The 22,539-nt window shown below is 30.8% G+C and overlaps 1 protein-coding gene across 1 annotated transcript in view; it reads left to right on the top strand.

Moving 5' to 3' along the window:
- Positions 1-17,222, top strand: part of LOC143069416 (serine/threonine-protein kinase Nek9-like) — a 109,389-nt gene extending 92,167 nt beyond the window's left edge. Inside the window, exon 23 of the mRNA XM_076244033.1 lies at positions 9,269-17,222. Coding sequence (XP_076100148.1) covers positions 9,269-9,331 — 63 coding nt within the window. The 3' untranslated portion in view covers positions 9,332-17,222. The remainder of the gene's footprint in view (positions 1-9,268) is intronic.
- The last annotated feature ends 5,317 nt before the right edge of the window (positions 17,223-22,539 follow it).

The raw sequence follows: 22,539 nt of genomic DNA, 5'->3' as shown, positions 1-22,539 counted from the left end.
ACCCCAATTTCACGGTCCAGTGAACATGTAAAATGATAGTGCGAGTGGGGCATCCGTGTACTATGGACACATTCTTGTTTAATGTTCAATTTTAGAAAAGGGTTTTATTTAGGGACAGGGTTGAATTTTACACAGTGTTTAAACTATTTAAAGGGGACATGTAAGCAAATTTGAAATCATACCTGCTCAAAGTTTAGAGTCAGGAACCTGTAAAATTTTAGTCTTTGTTTTCCTGTCATACATCATTAATAAGATAATTTTGACTTCAATTAAGCTATTAGTTTCATATTTTTAATTTTCTTCATTTTGTTTATTAGGGAGCACATATGTCTTTACCTTTCCGTAAGATTGGAGTCTTTGCTCATTATCTACAAATTAAGTCTACTTATTCATTTATAAGTGGTTTAGTTTCTTAAAATAATGGATTTTGAGTGAAAGGTTCCTGTTTTAAGAATTTCATATCAAATTTGATTTTTGTTTTTTACATCAATAAAACATTAAATGCAGGTGTTGTTTGAATTGCCTGTCAGTACAGGTGCTCCCATTAGAAGTTTAATATGTATCACATGTGATGAGTGTCTTGCTCTATTGGTTGTATATTTCTCAGAATGCCATGTAATTACCAAGACAAACACTTAATTACATAATATAAATAAACATAAGATATTCTCAGTGTATGATAAAGCAATTAAGGAACCTTTCTCACGACATCTTCCCCCTGGAATCTGGAAGTTTGCCCTCATAATCAAAATTAATACTTTACAATTTCAAAGATGCAGTAAACACTGCCAACATTTATTAGAAGTTTTGAGCTGATGTATTCATCTTGAATTAGTCTCAAATAGAAGCAGACTTTTAATTCCCCTTATGAATATGAAATCAATTGAAGTCTAAGACTTTGTGCATAATTTTTTAGACTGTTTATTTTTTTTTTCTATCATTTTCTATGAACTCTCTGTACTGAGGAATTCATTGAGATTTTTGTCTTCCTCTTTAACTACATTTTGTATAAAAATTAAAGTTTTAGTGTGTCAATTTAAATTATAATGTTTTCTGCACCCTTTAATTGTAAAGCTATCGGAGTCACACAAGATGAAGTGAAGATGATGCAAAAAGCTGAATAGGTTGAATTTTGTGTTGTGAAGACACTCTGTATTTTAAATATCTATAAGATAAAGTAATTGTGGAGGATACTTCATTGAGACAGCAATTCAAAATCACAAATAACCAAAAGATTAACCCTTTCCTCCATTGTAACTTTTTTTTGCATACTTGATTCGCATAGGATTTTTTTAATAAAATGCTGAACATATGCTTTAAAGTATTAAGGCATTGCGAAAAACAACTACATGTATTTCATCAAATAAATTTTAAGTCGGATATTCCTATGATATTCCTTTTCATATTGGATATAAATTTTATTAAGTCAACTGCAGACACTTTGTAGTTAAAGTGTTTCAACTGAGGTATTACACAGGCGTCAAAAGGTGTCATTATGGAGAAAGGGGGTGGGGTCAAAAGGCGTCATTAGAGAGGAAAGGGTTAAAAAAAAATATTATATGTAAACGTATATGCTATATAAGCCACAGATTTTGGTATAATTTTACATACAACTTCAGCTCATTTAATTTTCACTGAAAAAAATAATTGATTTATCACTAAATCTAAAATTGTGAAAAACTTTTCTAGGAAGAATTAAACATCTGCCATTGACACAAACTCTACAAATACCCAAAAAATCAGATGATTTACATCTGTATGCTGAAAAAACTCTTCTCTGTTTATCATATTGATTTTTGTGATTTCTGGCTTCAAAAACATACTTGTATTATATATCTAAGCTAAATGTTGTACTGTACTGTAAATTCAGAAATTATTGCAAGGTTTTTATAATGGGACAAAGTTGTAAATGCAATAATTTAAACTGGTATTTTGGAATATTTTATATGAATTAAACAGGATTTTTCTCAAAGTCATAAAACTTAAAATCGCAATAATAAATGCATGCAGAAAATTCTGAATTTACAGTATCTATGGGTCAAACCAAGGTCATATAACCTCCTTGGTCAAATATTATAATATCATTGATAATTTTGGTTCGGTATGAAAATAAATACTGCATGTAAATTCAGAAATAATGGCGTGCTTTTATTATTGCGATTTTGTCATTTTAAACTAAAATGTGATTTCTATCTAGTTTGCGATATTAAGAAAAATCCTGTTTAATTTTTATAAAAATTTTCAAAATGTAAGTTTAAATTATTGTGATTATAACCCTGTCACATTTTTCGCAATTATAAAAATATGGCAATAATTTCTGAATTTACAGTATATTGAACTGAAAATACGGGAAACACTTTTGTATTAAAATTAAGATAAAGTGATGCCGCGATAATCTGCTTAGAATAAAGATTTGTATAGAACTAACACTGGATGGAAGTTAGGCCATTGAACTATCAGTCCCTCAATGATACCATCTGCTTGGGAAGGCTTCAAGGATAATTTCCCATTTATGAATTATGTAATCATTCTAAAACTAAGGTTTTTTTTCTTCAGGCAAATTTGACCTCAGATGGGTTTGGCTGATCTAATTCAGGGTGCATTTGATTTTTTATGCAAAATTTACATTTTTAATTTTCCAACAATTTGTGACAATTGGTTTTTATATGTTTTTTTTTTTTTTTATACAGCTTAGACTTTTGTTAAAGTTCAGATATTTATATAATGTGCATGTCTTAAATTCTGCTTGAAGCATCTCAGCAGTTTTTAGTCTTCTAATTAACGAGAACATGAGTGTAATGCAGCACGAATTCATTCTAAAACTGTACTTGAACATTTAAATATCTTTAAGGGTTTTTAGACTATAGTGCAATTATCTAACTCAGTGGTTAGCACCGTAACAATCAAATTGTTAAGTCTCACTAACTACGGTACGACAGATGATGTTACTAAAATAGACTTCTTTAGGTACCAATCAATAGAATGTCTTCAACAAAATGTGTAAAATAATTGAAGAGATAATAAGAAGTATTAGACAAAGCATTATGTTTTTTGTACTGTAATTTGTAATTTATGAATTCCTAATGGATTTCAAGGTCGTTCTTTGTCCAAGGTTGTATTGCAACCGTCTCCAATATTTTCAAGGAATAATAATTATTTATATTCGCGGTTTTGAACTAGTTCAACTCAGCATAAATCTAGGTCTTTTTAATTAAAGCTTTATGTATCTAGCTGATTTAGTATTCGGGATCTTTTCGTGTCACAGATTGTGTGAAAGAGAGGCGAAAGATACCAACGGCATATTTAAACTCATATTTAAATTAGAAACGAACTGACTATGTTTTGGCAAAAACATACAAACCTTTAAGGTGGTTCCCAACACTTTAACTAAAATTAATTTGGCTGGTTTAATTTTCTTGAAATTTAGACAAGGTATTTACTTTGACCCTTAAGAAAAATATAAAAAAATTTAAAAATTTGAACCAACCGTTTTATCAGAAAAATTACACTGGTTATATAGCAGTTTGACAAACACTTGTTTTGATCATTGAGAAGCTTAATATTCCCTTAACAACACAATGTAATTAAAACGTTTAGCTGATTTTACAGAGTTATCTCCCTGTAGTGTTATGTACTATCTTAAAAGACAAACAACAGTACACAAAACGCAACATAAATAACTCAAAACTTAGCAACACAATTTTCCCACCAAAAAACAGGGTGATCGCCCATGTCAATGATGTTTTTAAAAGAGGAAGAAATACTTAAATAACATTAATTTTGAGGAAACTGTGTATTCAAATACAACATGACAGCAGTCTTTCAACTGGTTAATGATTTTGAATTCAATATATATATTAATATTTTACATTTTTTTTTTTATTGATTGTCTTATTGTAATTGAGGGATTTGTATTTACCAAATGCCATTCACCTGGGCCATTATAAATTTAGCTGTCACTCTGGCCCTGACAAATTTGAATTTACATGATTTTGAATATGTGGGGCCAAAAGTGTGATAAGGCCAGATTTTTTTTTACGTAAATGGGGGCCAGAATCAAATGGTCAACCCCTTATAAAAACAATTTAATTTTGTGTCTATCAAGAATATTATTTGTTTTCATTTGCAATTACTGGTACATTTATTATAATGAAGTTTCATAGAATAGAAATCAGCTTTTATAAATTGTTACTTAGATGGAGAGTTGTCTCATTGGCACTCATACCACATCTTCCTACATTGTATATCTATTTAAAGTTCAATTATCTCAAGAAGGTAATTTGTACAACATCCAAGTTTTGAATAAAGATGGTCTGGTCATTTGTTTTGTCTCCATGCTGAGCCATGTTCAATCATGTCTGGGGTGTAACTTTAGATAAAATCTGTTTTTATCTGATGCCAGAATTAACAGGTTAACATGCCACTAAAAACTTTACATAAACCAATTACAAACTATTAGCAATAATTACATTGTCTGTTAAGTTAAAATAATAAAATGACTGCCAAAGTGATTAAAACTGCACATGAAGTATTATAAATGCCAGATCGAAGATTTTTCTGTCAAGAAAAAGCAGAAAAAAAAATTGTTGGCATCTATTGCTAAATTTTTAAAAAGTTTGTATTAGCTGCAGCAAATTACTGTTCAGCTTACAGTGGCAGTGCCAGGATTTAAAAACCAGGGCACCCTAGAATTGCTCAAGTTGAGTTTAACTGAAAGCTAAATGTTTTACCTAAAATGGTGAGACAGTAAAAGAATCAGAAATGGAATAGAAAAACACAATTTTCTAGTTCAAGTTAAGGGGGACCTCCTAGGGTAGGGGGCTGTCAAAGACTCTTCCTCTCAACACCCTCTTTTCTGCAATGATTACTTTATAAATATTCCTTATAATATTAAGTAAATTTTTTCTTGATTGATCTGAACAAATTAGCAGATTTTAAAAGATATGATATGTTGAGGTCATCTCTGAGCAATATATAGTCAGATTAAAACAGTGTAGGGTTTTTTTATGTCTATTTTTCGTTTCTTCTTCTATTTTTGCACTTATTACTATGCACTTTTCACTAAAAATGAAGGAAATTTTACATTTTTATATCTAAAAAATATCATATTGATATTCTGTTCATAGTGGCCTTGTCTGCATTACACAAGCAATATATTTTAAGTTCATTGCTGTCTTCTTTGTGCAATATTTGTAAAGAGAAATTTTATACTTGACAACATAAACCTTCAAATGTAATCTGCCGCTTGATTTTCTATTAGTTGATTAAATTCCCAAGCTACGCCTAAACTTCTTTTTCTAAGTAATGCTGAAAATTGATTAAGATTTTTTTTTAAGTTTTCTTTGTTCACATTGTAACAATTGCAGCATCTTTGTGTTTTAAGCCAGTTGATGATTAGCTGTTTGTGGGATAACTGTCAGTATTAGGAATTTCTACAATTTCTCTTCAGTGTTTCTTCGCTAGCTGGAAATTAGATGCAGAGTCTTTCAAAACTAAGCTGCGGGAAGCGCTTTGTTTAATTTTAGATTGGAAATGCAGGCCTCAGATCTTTGTTCCGTAACTAGTTCTAGCATGTCTTCTTCATAAAGGATAGCATAGACATTGGTGCTGTTTTGATCTGCTAATGTTATATTTAGTTTTGGAAACTTTTGATAATCTGCATATTTGTCTTGATCTGTTTAATTTTCCGTTTTATTAGCTTCAATATTTGTGCTATTTTGAATTGCTTGTTATTTGTAAATTCAGTAAAATCACGCAAATTTGTATATGTTTGTTTAATTTCTGGAATAAGTGCAAGAAGTTTTGACCAGGGGAAAGTATCCTTTGGTGCAAAAAGCTGTTATAACTGGATTATATAACCTGTAGTCATCAAATACTTTTTATAAAGATTAAATGACAGTGAAAAATGTATAATGAGTTCAATCAGACATATTTAATGAATTATAGCTTCCACAATAGAAATTACTAATGAGATTTTTCCATATTTATGGTATCTTGCAGTAACTGGTTTTTTTTTTCATAAATTCTAATAGCTTTCAACTCTTTAATACTTTTTTTGCAATGGAAAAACCAGGAAGGTCTCCAAGGTTGGTCAAAGTCTGTTCTAATCACAGAATAAAAACTTGTTTTTTTTTCGCCGTGTCATTTTTATCCATTTAGACAATAACAATATTACAAATATGAAGAAAAAAAAATATAATAACCCACTGATTGACAGATTATTTTAGTTGATTTATTGTCAAGGGATCAGAAGGCTTTTACTGATAATGGGTAGAATGTCTGGAGGGATTTCTCTATAACAGATAAGAACTGTTGGCTTCCTTGTAACAAATCATACCTAATAAGACCTATAACACCTCATCTATTACTAAGACTAGGTTTATTCTGTACTTTCAACAAGTCCTACTATGTTAATGATTACTTGTTCTAATTTTTAAATCCGTATAAGGCCATATATACTTGTGTGTATATCTGAGCAAATAATCTGTGTTTTTTGGGGGCATTTTTTATTGGTATTTTTTGTTAAACGTTATAAACTGTACTTTGACCTATAATGGGTTTACTTTTATAAATTTTGACTTGGATGGAGAGTTGTCTCATTGGCACTCATACCCTGGAGCTCATACCACATCTTTTCATGTCTATTAAAAAAGATTTTTAATGTTCATGAGATTTTTATTAGAATGATATGTAATAATTATGCATGTGTTAAGCAGTGATTGTTTGAGTTTAACCCAACTTTTAGCTGTAAACTAGATTACCTGCAGAATAAGTGGCAATTCCAGTCAATTAAGTTTAGAGTTGATCTGACCTGCCACTGGAGGTTTCGACCTAACATATTAAGGGGAAACATTATAGGGGAAACAAACTAATTTTTATATGACTGCAAAAATTGAAAATATTTTGGTCATATATTGGTATGACGTTGTTGTCGTCATCATCTTCGTCCGAAGACATTTGGTTTTACGCACTCTAACTTTAGTTTACAGTAAGTAAATAGAAATCTATGAAATTTAAACACAAGGTTTATGACCATAAAAGGAAGGTTGGGATTGATTTTAGGGGTCATCCATAATTGTCAACCATTTTCCAAAGTGTACAAAACGTACACTTGAGGGGAGGGGGTTAAAAAATCAACATTTTTACCGTACGCTTTTTTTTTATTTCCAGAATTTATTTCGTTTCCGTAGGGAAGGTCGATGTATAAAATCGAGAATTGGCTTGGGTGTGTTTCTCTTCTTATTTCTTCTTTATTATTTTCACTTGATGATATTTATTTCGATATCATAATTCCTCAATCCGGATTGAACGATTAAAAGATCAAATCATATGAAAACTAAATCTTTCAAAAATGTAAACTTGTAAAAAAATGTAAATAAAAGTTTGCAAGCATTTCTCAGTACCCCCGATTGTCAATTTCACATGCTTTATTATAGATCCTTATCGTTTCACTCTGTTTAATAAACAAAACTGATGGAAACACTAAATTCTTTGAATGTTTTGATTTTGACAAGACGGCATTTTGTGAAAAGATTTTAAACTGGTCCTTAGATTAATTTCCTTGTAATGTATTCCAAAACAGTAAACCAGTAAACCGAAAGTAAACTTATTTTTCTTAGTATAAGCCTTCTTTAATTAGGAGAACCTCAATATGAAGTTTAACCTTAAAAATTATCCAATATATGTACACGTTACAGTATATGTACATAAACTATAATAGTGCCATGAATGGCATATTTACAGGGACCTTTTAAATAGAAATATAGGCGGAAAATTTAAAAACTTAAAATGTTTTAAAACATTACACTTTAATTGGTTGCTGTCTTGAGCTCTGATTCCATCAACAACTGTCAGTCCATACTTTACCAATGCAATATAACCATGCATTTCCCTTTCTTTGATTCTTAGCATAGTTTATGTGCCCTTTTGTTAATCTTTTGCATGCTCTAGGTGCCCTTTTTCATTGGAGTTCCCACTGTGTGATAGGGGAAACACTAATCTTTGAACTCTTTATTCTAACAAAACACAAGCATCACAGATAGATGTCATCAAATAAAACAGTCAGTTATGTTTTAGTTTATTTTCAAAGCAAATTTCTATATTAAACTAAAATATAATAAACAGGATCTTCTTTTTATTAAGAATGATTGATTCCTCTCTTGAAATCTGAAAATGGTTGATGTACACTTTTTGAGGGAGGGTGGGGGGTCTGAAAAAGTGTACGTTTTGTACACTTTGGAAAATGGTTGACAATTATGGATGACCCCTTAGGAGTTTTGATCCCAACAGTTTAGGAATTAGGGGCCAAAAAGGGCCCAAATAAGCATTTTTCTTGGTTTTTCGCTCAATAACTTTAGTATAAGTAAACAGAAATCTATGAAATTTTAACATAAGTATTATGACCACAAAAAAAAGGTTGGGATTGATTTTGGGAGTTTTGGTCCCAAAAGTTTAGGAATTTGGGGCCAAAAGGGTTCAAAATTAAACTTTGTTTGATTTCATCAAAATATGAATCATTGGGGTTCTTTGGTATGCCGAATCTAATCGTGTATTAAGATTCTTAATATTTGGTCCTGTTTTCAAATTGGTCTACATTAAGGTCAAAAGGGTCCAAAATTAAACTTAGTTTGATTTTAACAAAAAATGAATTCTTGGGGTTCTTTGATATGCTGAATCTGAACATGCACTTAGATTTTTGATTATGGGCCCAGTTTTCAAGTTGGTCCAAATCAGGGTCCAAAATTAAACTTTGTTTGATTTCAACAAAAATTGAATATATGGGGTTCTTCAATATGCTGAATCTTATAAATTAAACCATTGTAGTTAGATTTTTAATATTTGGGCCCGGTCCTTAAATTGGTCCACATTGAGGTCTAAAGGGTCTAAAATTGAATATATTTGATTTCATCAAAAATTGAATTGGGTTCTATGATATGCTGAATCTAACCATGTATTTAGATTTTGGATATTGGACCATAATAGGTAAATGTCCAATTTAAAATTTTTAAGTTTAAGTTCTTAGACCACATTCATTCTGTGTCAGAACCTATATGTTGTGTCAACTATATAATCACAATCCAAATTCAGAGATGTATCAAGCTTAAATGTTGTGTCCATACTTGCCCCAACTGTTCAGGGTTCGACCTCTGTGGTCGGATAAAGCTGCGCCCTGCAGAGCATCTTGTTTTTATTTGGCTAAAACATAACTCAATTATTATAATAATATTTTAAATGTCCCTATTAACCATTTTGTTATTTTATTTTTCAGTTGAAAGAATTAGTAACATCTCAAGCAGCAAGAATTTTAGAGATGGAATCCCATTCTTCATGAAATCATCTGAAAACAGATTATTGAAACAGAATTTCAAAGGTTATTATGGACAGATCAAAAACTTTGTCTCCTATCATGTTTTATCCCAGTGAATAGTCAATTTGTTCATTCAGTAGATAAAAAAATCTCTCTCTATGATCTTCATTGAGTAGCCAGACATTTTGCTCAGTTCCATTGTTGCTATCATTAGCCTATATAGTTGTCAAGGAAAGATGTACCTAAACCTGATTAGGAAAGATGTACCTAAACCTGATTAGGAAAGATGTACCTAAACCTGATTAGGAAAGATGTACCTAAACCTGATTAGGAAAGATGTACCTAAACCTGATTAGGAAAGATGTACCTAACTTTAGCCCAAAGGGCTTGAGGATATGTAGACCAGATGCTACAATGATGATCCTTCATTATCAAAATTAGTTAACACAATATGCTCCTTTTCAGGCATAAACAAAACAAAATTAAAATGAGTTACATTTGCTGTTTAATTTGGTTGGCTGATTATCATATAAGCGAGAGAGAGGGTAGTAACATAATTTATCATATAAACTTACTGGTACAACATAGGGATATGTTACAGTGATAATTCATTCATTTTGTGTTATCTTTATCCTTTGAAAGGATATTTACTATATATTGAAATTAGTATTTACAGAACTTTTTTGTCTGTATAAGAATTCATCACATTGTCTAAAAAAGGACTTAATCCATGTGTTAAGTTTTCAGTTTTCATGAAATTGACCAATGAATACTGTATGCTAACCTCAATCTGTTTATTTTTTTTTATATTTTTGACCTTGTCCAATGAAATACTGTATGTTGAATTTTATCTATATGAAGGATGTTCACTTGTTTTGGAATTTTTGTCAGATTTTTTAGAATCTACTGGTTTATCTATTTGAATGCCTTGAAAAATTTTGCCCATTGACTCCCATATTTTTATGCCCCACCTACGATAGAAGAGGGGCATTATGTTTTCAGGTCTGTGCCTCCGTTCGTCCGTCCGGTTAAAGTTTTTGGTCGAGGTAGTTTTTGATGAAGCTGAAGTCCAATCAACTTGAAACTTAATACACATGTTCCCCATGATATGATCTTTCTAATTTTAATGCCAAATTATAGTTTTGACCCCAATTTCATGGTCCACTGAACATAGAAAATGATAGTGGGAGTGGGGCATCCATGTACTATGGACACATTCTTGTTTTTTATAAATTTTTCTTTTATAAATTTTTTACATCTATAATTATAAGCCTTCGTAAAAGTCTTATAAAATCGTTGTTATTTTTTTTTAGTTTTTGCAAATTTAAACTTGTCAATGATAAAGCTATGAAAAATCAAGAGATTTTCCTGCCAAAATTTAAAAATCTAAAAAAATAAGCACATTGACCTACATAATTTTTTTGCTATTTGGGTTCCTTTATTAAAGATCATTAAACCCCTATCAATATATACTAGTGTTATGAAAAGTTTGTTTATTTTGAAACTGAGTAGTGAACTTCCTTCAAGTTTATGAACTGTATGTACTTTAGAGATATTTTTCCAGGTTTTTAGGTTGCTTGCTCATTGATGTATGCCCCTACATCTCTATTTATTCCTATCCCATGAGCCTCTAATGTTTTTCTCAGATCTAGAAATTGTCATTAGTTATTATCAAGTATGTTAGCAAAATAACATCTCTTTGATAAATTTGCTGTTACTTCAGTTTCATAATCATTGCTATGATGAATTTTTAATGAAAATGTATAAATTTATTTAATAAAGCAGAAAGCTACAGATCTAACATTAGATTTTTTTCCTGAATCCCATTGTTTATTTTTTTTTAAACTAATGGATGGTTAAAATTCTTTAATATACATCTATTTATCATAATGGAAGTACCTCACTCTTGGGGTATGAAACTCTAATGAACATAATGGGAAAACATTAATTTTAATACTCAGAGGATTTTTTGTTTTCATTTATTTTTATAAAAAGTTAAGTATCTACATGATTGTACTTCTATTTCTTTTTTACCTCACCTGGCCCGAAGGGCCACGTGAGCTTTTTTCATCACTGAATGGAATGAAACCAAACATGTCATGAATGTTCCTTATGAGGTGCTGACCAAGTGTTGTTACTTTATCCAAGATGGCCACCAGCGGGGGACTTAGTTTAACATAGGACCCAATGGGAAATGCATACAAATGACTTCTTTTAGAGAACCACTGAATGGAATGAAACCAAACATAGCATGAATGTTCTTTATGAGGTGCTGACCAAGTGTTGTTCCTTTGTAGCCCATCCATCATCCAAGATGGCTGCCAGTGGGGGACTTAGTTTAACATAGGACCCTATGGGAAATACATACAAATTTCTTTTATTAAGGAACCACTGAATTGAATGAAACCAAACATGTTTGTTCCTTTCCTTTTTGAGGTGCGGGCTAAGTGTTGTTACTTTGAAGCCAAATTTTATCTTTTTTATACGATTTCAAAAACCAAAGTAAAGTCAGGTGAGGGATACAGGCTCTTGAGAGCCTCTAGTTATTATTACTGTCATAGAAATTGATTTTCGTTTTGTCCTTGATAGTGAAGTGATAGCTATTTTTAGATTTGAGTAACACAAATATGTTATAACACTTTAGTTCACCTGGCACATAAGGCAATATGAACTATATTACCATCACATAGTGTCCATCATCTTTTTCTCTGAAATTACTTGACTGATTTTAACCAAGTTTGGCAGGAACAATGTATTTAAGGTTTTCTACAAATGATATTCTTATAATTATTCAATTCAATGTATCACATGGCAAGGACAGACCCTCTTTCTGTCTGATAGGATTTTTTTTTTAAATCTGGCATTTTCAAAGTCTTCTCCACTGAAATTAAGGCAAATTTATTTAAACTTTGGTGGATTGGTGAAAACAAATCTAACTAAAAATAAATCTGCTAGAAATGATCTTCTCTTGAGCTTATAAGCATAAAATTTGCTAGTTAAATGATAAAGCTGCTTATAAATCTATTTTATAAACTTTCCTAAATATTAATTAAAATTATTTTGAAAATAGGATTTGAAACGTTAATATATGGACATCTTGGGAATAGTCTGTTACTACATCATGCAACTGCAGAAATTGTTTCTGTAATAAATTGGAAAATTAGAGTGATATAAGGCATGCAGTAATGATTTGTTGTTGTAATTGTTTTCTATTACTGAATCATCTCATGCAAGAGCAGTGACTCAGTGACAGAATAAATAAAAATAAAAACAGAAAAATGACGTGGCTTTCTGAAAGAAAGAAAAAATCATTTTTTGCAATTTTTTAGTTCCATTTGACATAATAATACTTTGTTTCTATCTGTAAATATAATTATCATAAAGACTACTACCAGTCAAGCATACTCATAATTGTAAGCAACATGTCTCAAAAATATTGCTATTTATGTAAAAGCATTATCATTTATCAGAAAAAGTTGCAAGTTTTGACAATTAAAACCATGCCATGTGCTGTTTATCAAATTAAAACATCTTATGTCTGGGGACAATAGTATATCAGTGGCAGATCCAGAACTTTATATAAAAGGGGGGGTCACTGACTGACCATGGAGGGGGCTCCCTTCATGCTTCAGTGATTCCCTAAACATGAATAATCAACCAAATGAATCCCACAAACATGCAAAAGGGATTCCCCTATGTATATTCTGATTATCTTATACTTCATTTTAAATTTTATACCTGGGTCACAATCTATCCTTGGTCACTGATGGTAACTCAGACAAAGTGTTCTTTATTTATCTTTAGTTTTTCTGTGTAATGTGTAATGGTTTGTAATTGTCATTGTCTGTTTGTGCTTTTCATTTCCCCATGATGTTCTCTATTTTGATGGACCAATAATGTTCACCCCCTTCCCCCATATTTTTTAAGGGAACCTGGAATCCCAATGTACAACAAATTACAAATTTTCTATTAAAGAATGTATGCAGACTTCGGCAAAACCATGCATTCAATTATCTAGGAAAATCCAAATTTTCATCAATCCATGAAAAATTGGAACCCAGGGAAAAAAATGAATCCACAGTATGTTCTTTTGACATTGTTTATGACCAACTTGATTTGTTTTTATTTGACAGAATACATCAATATTGGTCTGTTGTTAGATAATTTTATAGTGCAAGTGCAGTTTACAGAATCAAGCTCCCCTCCCCCCCCCTTGATTTCAAGAGCTACCATTCTTTTTTAAAGCTCTTGCTTCAATATAATTACACATATAACCATTTGCTATAAAATATTTGACATATCATGCTATGCAGTTGCAATGTTTTATTTGAAGAAGATTTGATATTTTTCTTCAAAGTTTTTATTTCTTTGTTGTTATACATAAAACTATTTCATTGAAGTTTTAATCAGATCATGGAATGTGATATTTTTATTTATTTTTAAGTTTATTTTTGAAATTAAGCACCTTCTGTTATTTGTTTTTATATGCATGAATATTTATAGAGGAACAATTATGGAATGAATAGCTATAATATTTTGTAATTATCATAGTTTTTCTTTGTAGATAATACTTGTTTCAACCTTTAAAGCACTCAGTGTTTAATTTTCATGTTTAATAAAATTAATAACATTGCTGGCATTTTGCCTGCTATTCTTTGAGAGTGTCTTTTTGCAGTAAAACGAAGATTTATAGATTTTTATATTAATTCTTCTGCTGTAAATTTCTAATAAATTTTCTAGTTATTGGCAAATAAGATTTTATCCTCATCAGAATAGTAACAAAGTATTATATGTATGTTTAGACTGCAATAATTTATAATGTTGGTCAATTATTTATACTCCAGACATCACAGTATCTTGATTTATATCAAATTTTGGAAATTAATTTATAATATTATACAAAAAATTGATATAATCGAATTTGAAAATCTGGTAAATAATTTAGATTTCAACAAGTTCACTTATAGTTATTAGGCTTGCAGACAGAGTTTGAATTTGGATGGTGAGTCACTTACCATTCTAGAATTATGCCCCTTTATAACTTGGAAATTTGTAAAGCTTGAGTGGGGACATACATGTCCTTAAGACACATTCTTGTTTATTCTCTAGGTTAATATATTATAAATTAATTGGGCTACCTTTTAGGACTAATTTTTAATATATATTTTTTTTTTAAGTTTTTGGTGTTTCTTCTTTAAAAGTATGTCATTGTAACCAGGTTTTTTTTATTTGTTTTTTTTATTCTTAGGGACGACATCAAAAGATCGATGTAGGATCAAAAACTTAAATCGAATAGTTTGGGGGTGGGGGTCAACATTGCTGCAAGTTTTGTTAATCCAAAATCGATTTAACATATATCCATATAGGTAAAACAATTTTTCCCAAATTAAGTTAAGAGGGGGGTGGGGTCAGTGAAAAAACTATGTGAATTAAGTTTTTTATCCTACATTGAACTTTTGATGTCGTCCCTTACAACCACTTGAAACATTTATTTTATTATAACATGAAACAAAATAGGTTTATTGACATCTTTACATCTAACTGTAAATTTGCTAGAATACCACATACTTGTCAATAATAAATAGGACATGCTATTATCATACAGCCTTGGAATTGATCATGATATCATAAGAGCTCAAAGGAGTATTTTTTCTCCATGATTATTTTGAAGAAAAAAACATCTCCCCCATAAATTGTATGTTTAAGAGTTCATTTATTTTTTATAAGAACTACAAATGGATAATTTTCTGATTTATTTCTAAAATTATGAGATATGTTAATAATATTCCAGTAAATCACTTTCATTATACATTTTTGATCCGCTATAAGAATTATGTTTGATGACCTTATCACCAGCAGAAATAGCTGTAAGTAAGGAATTATATAGTAAGTCTTATTAGATATAGGAAGATGTGGTATGACTGCCAATGAAACAACTCTCTATCCAAATAACAATTTATAAAAGTAAACCATTATTACTCCAATGTATATTAATCCCTGCTATATGCGAAAACTATAAAAATCATCACAATAAACACTGAATTATTCTCTTCTTTCCTTTCTCTTGAAAGTTTTCCTTTATTAACAGCAATCCCTCATGGAAAATTGGTGGCTGAATATTGTCTTAATTATTTCTGAATTATATCTGAATAGTCGTCTGAATATGTCTGAATGTTGTATTTGTGTCAGACAATATTCAGATTTATAAGATTATAATTTACTTATTTCCAGTTTTCTGAATTTTGTCTGACATAACTTCTGATTGATTAAGAATAATTCAGACAATATTCAGATATTTAGGGGTGTATTTTATTTAATTGTTGGTTTCTGAATTCATCTTACTTTTTTTCTTAATAATTCAAACAAGACAGTATTCAGAAGTTCTGAATATGTCTGAAACTATTTCTGACTAAATAAGAAGTATTAAGACAAAATTTAGAAATATAAGACAATATTCAGACACCATCAATAAACAGGTCAGACAGGATTCAGACACCTGATTTGTTCTAAGACACATTTCAGCCAAAATTCAGAAAATTTCAGCCTCATTCAGCTTATATTCAGAAATTATGGTTCATGAGGGATAGATGATGAGAGTTGATAAATTCTGATTGTAAAGTGCCCATTTTGATGTAGTGCTATCTGTCAATGAGTATACAATTTCCTAGAAATTTCATAAGGTTGGTGTAATCAACTCTTCCTACAGTTTTCAACCCAGATCCCTAATAATTGCACATTTCTGGGAACTCTTACATTTATTTTTCAAAGATCTAAATGTTTAGTAAAGAGCATTCTTTTTTTTAAGAAACATTCAGCTTTATAACAAGGCTATTTAAGTTTTTGATCTATTTTATGTTGATTTCTATTGGTTTTATTTTACAAGGTACTTATGAAATGTAAAATCATTAACCAAAATGTAAGACAAAATATAGTTTTCTAGACCTTATTTTCTTCAACTATAAAAGAAATAATCACAAAAAGAATACAGAAAGTTGGAAATCCACCCACTCGCAACCATTTTTATCTTAAAATAAATATGAATAACAAATTGAAAGTGTTATGTTCCTATTAATTGGTCTAATAGAAAAGAGATTTTCACAAATGAATGTAGGTAAACATATTACAAAAAATGTAAGCTATGTCATCAAATATTGGCGAAACCTAATTACCGAAACAATTAATGTTAGAGAATGCCAGACTTAGGTACAATATTGATAGAGAAAAATTATGTTGTTCAGTATTAACTTGGCATATTTCTGTAATAACTATATATTTCCATCAAATTTTATATCATACCCCCTTCTAGAGGCTATATTGCATTCACCCTGGCCTTCAGTTACTTAAATAAATGTTTTGTCACACTTTTCTCCTGTAGTAAAGAACAGAATGACTCCCGATTTGATCAGCAACCTGACAATGATGAGATGGAATCTATGTTCACTGTTGTGATCTGTCATTCCATTACGTTCATTTCCCATTCTGGAGCCCACCACTGGGTACCATCGGGTTTTCTTGCTGCATTGAAGATCCTAAGGCTTTTTTCGCTCTTTGGTCTTTTAACACATTCCCCATTTCTTTTCTCAATTTTATTTGAATTATGAAAAGGGCTGTGTTTATCACAACAATAAATGCAACTTCTTGTTTTAATTGTTTTTACACAGCTTTTTTATTATCACCAATTTTATATGTTTTATTACTTTTATTTGTAATAAAAGTTGACAGTTTTATAAGATATTTGTTTGTTAGAATTATGTTTACATTTAAGGTAGACTTCATGTATTGTAGTTTTTATCTTGTAGAAATGTCAATTCCGTCCGTAATAGATTTCTGTAATATTGTTCATTATTGAATTGTGATATAAACATTTATTTATTTTCTTATTTATTTTGTTGACCAAATAAATTATAAACTTTAATTTTGTCTTTCTATTTTCTAAATGATGTGTGCTCAGGTGTCAAATCTTTGCTATCTATTGAGAGAAAGCCATGCTGTAAATGATATTATTTGCTTGCTTATTGTGGATTATCGTTCAGTGCCAAATATTTCATCCTTGTTCAAGACGAATTGTAAATGAGAGAAAAAAAATTAAAACACCTTAGTATGGGTGTCAGCTGATTGCCTTAAAAAGCAAGAATTTCTTACTCTCAAGGCAGTACCTAGAATCCTTTAAATCCAGAAAACTCTCCAAATTCCTGAAACTCTTTATTATAGACTTAAAACCAAATATATGGTTTATACTCATTTTAAACTCATTTTAACTTCAGAATGTTGTTTTTTGTCATGCTAATCTGTGATTCAAATGAATAAAACAATTTTCTCATGTTTTAGGCTTTTAGCACTTAATATAGATTTTGGTTTTCTGTTCATTACCAAGGGTTTTCAGGTTTTACTTGGCAATTCAATGTGCCCTTCTTAAGATTTTTTTATTTGTATTCTAGTGGTCTTAAATCCCTTTTCTTTTGTCTTGAAGACCTTCTTTTTAGAACCCAATGACTTGAATTTTCTTTTTTGTTTTGGCCTGGGTTATAATTTACCCTCTTTAAATAAAGAATTTATTATTATTATAATGTAATATTTGCTGATGGACATTCAAATTCAACCCAGTTACATTATAATATCAAAATAAGAAAATGTGGCATAATTGCCAATGTCGAATGACACAACACTCCACCAGAGACCATATTTCACAGAGGTTAACAACTATAGGTCACATGGGGCCTACAGATCCCATATTGCATAGTCAGCTATAACAGGCCCCGAAATGACAAATATAAATCATTTCAAACAAGAAAACCAGAAACAGCTTATGAAAGTGTGTTTAATTGGTACGTTAAAGTATGTTTAAACTCCATCATGTAAATCAATGATATATCTATATTATATCTTCTTACCAATAATTTATACTTATGAGTAATTAAGAGGCTTTTAAAACTTCACCAGTAAGACTACATACAGATTGTGAATAATATCTCTTTTAATTAAAACGCAGTCTGTTACAAGTATCATAAACTTGATTACATGATTCAGTAGGATTAAAAGCACAGTGATTATCATTGCCTTGAACACAGAACAAAATGTGTCCTTTGTTTTGCTTGCAATATGGCTCCAACTTAGTTAAATCCGGGTTTGGCAGGTGACCTTTTGACCTGATGTCTCATTGAAAAGGACATGTGACCCTTAATGCAGATTTATTGGTTAACTTAAACCATTTCGAAGTTGCTTATAAGTGATTAAGTTCTCTAATGCCATTTTTAAACGTTACTTCGCAACCTAAGCGTGTATCCTACTGGAGTCCCTACAATTAATGTTCCAAAATACAAGATATAAGGTAATCCAGTGCTGATGGCACTCACATTTAGTAAAAAGCAATTTAAATGTCATAAGGTTGAAGAGCTACATACTCATTACCTTGTACAAATATTTGTGATTTACTGAAGATTCCATAGTCCTTGACATCATTTTTATCGTTCAATAACTGCTTCAGTGATTCCCTATACAATCCACCAAATTTCCCCACAAACGGGGCCGGAGGCGCTCCCCTGGATCCGCCTATGGGATGTACCCATGCAGCCCTACAGACACGTAAGCCTTTCAATATTTCTATACACCATTATCTACAATTTAGTTGAAACGGTAAACGGACAGAATGTCACAGGACAAAAAGTCACAGGACATAAAGTCACAAAAAGTCACAAAAAGTCACAAATAATTTGTTGACATTTGTTTGAATAAATAAGAGAAATATCTTGAAATATTTTTATTACATAAATTCATTTTTAACTTTAGGAAATTGTTCATAAACCTTGATAAATGAACATTTATCAAATTTTAATCATGCAAAGGGTGCATTTCTTGTCACCATGCAGCCATTTAAGTACCAAGCCACTTTGACACTTTGTTTTCATAACAATTATGTGATTATTATTGATATTTATTGAATAAGTTTTAATTTCACAGTTGCTTTATATATAATAGTTCAAGAAATACGCTAAAATTATATTTTCAAAATTTTGTTTCTTGTCCAATGAAAAAAAATCTAAAAACTGAATTGTGACTTTTTGTCCGGTGACTTTTTGTCCGGTGACTTTTTGTCCGGTGACTTTCTGTCCTCTATTCGGTTGAATCATAGTACACGAGAAACAGGCTAAACAATGAAAACTTGACATTGACTAAATAACCATGGAATTTATTATATAGGTATGAGACTACTATAACACAATGTGTTATACTAGTCTCAGTATAGGTCAAGAACATGCATTTTAATCTCCGTGACAGATATGTACACCCTATAAGCACGATATTCTCTTTATGTAGTTGACACTTTCTTGAAATATCTGAAAAACAGATCAATCCATAAAAACCTTAATACTTAATATAAACAAAGCAAGAAAATTAGATCAAGGTCAGAGGAAACATAGCTTACAGAAATGTACACCTTTTATTCATTACATACACTAAATACTTGAAAACTAACCCAATACTTTTCCTAAAATACTTTAAAACATACAAAGCTTAAAAAGTCACTGAAACATGAAAGTAAGGTCAAGGACACAGGACATATTTGACAGACTAAAACCTCGTCACATTAGGCATCACTCCAGATTTTATCGGTCAATATAAAGTTTCGTGGTACCTGCGTTCTCAAATTCTTTCAACACACAATTAAATCATAATTATCTAAGCAGGCGAGATGATTTTTGCTTTTAATTTAATTTTTTTTATTTGTTTATGCTTATTGATGATCTTCATGATTGAATATTAAATAAACACAACTATTATTATATTTACTTTATCAATTTTTTTGTGCCTTTTCTGTTGCTTAAAAAAATATATTTTGTCGTTTATAAATTTGAAGTCTTTTTTTTCCATCAAATTACTCCAGGGGTCTTTGACCGAGTAACGCAGAAGTAGTCAAGAAGTTTAAAATGAATAAATCAGACAACAAAAGTAGAAAGAGAATTTTGTAAGATCTGTTTGTCTGTACATTGAGGGTAAAACAGTGACTGTGTTGGTTGTATAGATGGTAAAAGAGTGGGATCGGGGAGGGGGAATACAAAATAGCGAGATTTTGGGAAATGAACGCCAATGAGCACACCGTGTCACTTGATCAAAGATTGAGTTTTCAATACATTTGGGTAATGAATTCCAGTTAAATGGGACGTCCGAAACCTTTAGTCCATATTAGATGTATCTCGCTGTGACTTGGTTTATGAACCTTTGGCTTTGACGGACTTTGGCAAGTGTGTTATAACAGTGTAGAGTTATTATGTCGCGAATTTGAATAATAGCATTAACGGTACCAATTTATTTTATTGTACAGGATTTCATCAATAAACGTTTCTTCAGTTATTCAAAAAGCCAAATTATGAGGGGGAGGACAGGGGTAAGGGAGACAGGGAGAAAGGGGGTAGGAGAAAGGAGAAAGGGGGTTGGAGAAAGGAGAAAGGGGGTAGGAGAAAGGAGAGGAAGGCTGGGAGAAAGGAGAAAAAGTTGGAGAAAGGAGAAAAAATAAAATATCTCTCCTTTTAAAAAAATTTCTAATATTTCAAAAAAAAATATCTCAAAAGGAGATGTTTTATTCTAATGGGAGAAAGGAGAACGGGGGTAGGAGAAAGGAGAAGAAGGGTGGGAGAAGGGAGAAGGGTACCCCCCTGTCCTCCCCCTCAATTATATGGAAAAAATATAAACCTAAAAGGACAAAACGTGTAACCAAAGTCAGGCAAGGAATCGGAGCTCACATGTAGCATGAGGGAGATATATTCCTATAGTTAAAATAATTTCCAAAATTTTGTTTCATCAAATTTTAAAAACACCATATTCAAGCTCGTAATATCATGCCACTTACCGAAGTCATGAAGTTTAAATAATACATGACTTTTTTTCAATTACAAAAAACTTCTATAAATAATTTTAATCCTCCGTAGGACTTCTTTGAAATTTCCCTTAACAAATGTAAATCATATAGATTTAAAACAAAACTCTGTATCATAAAATGTTTATGAAATATAAATGCCAAAATCTGCTAATAATATCATTAATCAAAATATGTCTGTAACATATTCAAATACATTGCGTGTCGATTGGTTTTAACATACGTTTGAGTTGTTTGTTAATGGATGTAGGCAAAGAAAAACATTTCATTCTGTCAGAAAATCTTTTTTAAGCTCAAGCAAACCTCTCCATTAAGAATTCTTGATAAATAGTGTGCTCTTCAGTCAGATTGGATATATTTTAATCATTCTCACGAGATTCACGGCACTTCTTGAGAGATATTGTGTCACAATTCTTCTCGAACTATTTTGAATATAACCAAATGACCAATATTTCATAAAATAGAAAATCCATTGGGAAGTCTCATAAAGATCACAGTTATATTAGGCGATATTGACAGAAGTCTTGTAAAAGCATAAAGAAAAAAAGGAAGCCATTGACAGCTCTGTATATATTTAATTCCATCTGATGTAAATCATGTAAAGCTAGTGCTAATTAGGATAACGCTGCCTTATAGTTACGGATAAAAGATATTTCAATTACATATATTGATATATATTGCTATTTTTCCTTGTCTTCTTCTTTATTGTGGTTTAGGTCAAAGAAACACCATCAAAAACATCTACAATATCAAACGACTTTTTGATGCTAAATATTGGTTTGTGGTTATAAAAATCTTGTAAGCAAATGTAAATGGTTCACTTGACTAGAAAAATGGCACACACCAGAACGATCAGTGGTTATAATAAAAGGTACACATAAGAACAATCAGTGGTTAAAAAAACCCGGTACACACAAAAACAACCAGTGGTAATAACAAACGGCACGCACAAAAAGAGTAGTGGTCAAATCAAACGGTACACACAAGAACGATCATTGGTGATAACAAACGGTGATACACACAAGAACGATCATTGGTTATAACAAAGTAACGATACACACAAGAACGATAATTGGTGATAACAAACGATACACATAAGAATGATCATTGGTGATAACAAACGATACACACATGCAAGAACGATCATTGGTGATAACAAACGATACACACAAGAACGATCATTGGTGATAACAAACCGATACACACAAGAACGATCATAAATGATAACAACCTATACACACATGCAAGAACGATGATCGGTGATAACAAACGGCTCACACAAGAACAATCTGTGGTATAAATATATAAAACAACGACACGCACAAGAAGGAGGAGTGGTAATAACAAACGGTACTGACAA

Source organism: Mytilus galloprovincialis, chromosome 3 (genome assembly GCF_965363235.1).
Source record: "Mytilus galloprovincialis chromosome 3, xbMytGall1.hap1.1, whole genome shotgun sequence".
Taxonomy (NCBI): Eukaryota; Metazoa; Mollusca; class Bivalvia; order Mytilida; family Mytilidae; genus Mytilus; species Mytilus galloprovincialis.
The sequence above is the reverse complement of the archived record's forward strand: the minus strand, read 5'-3'. Positions and strand labels throughout refer to the sequence as shown.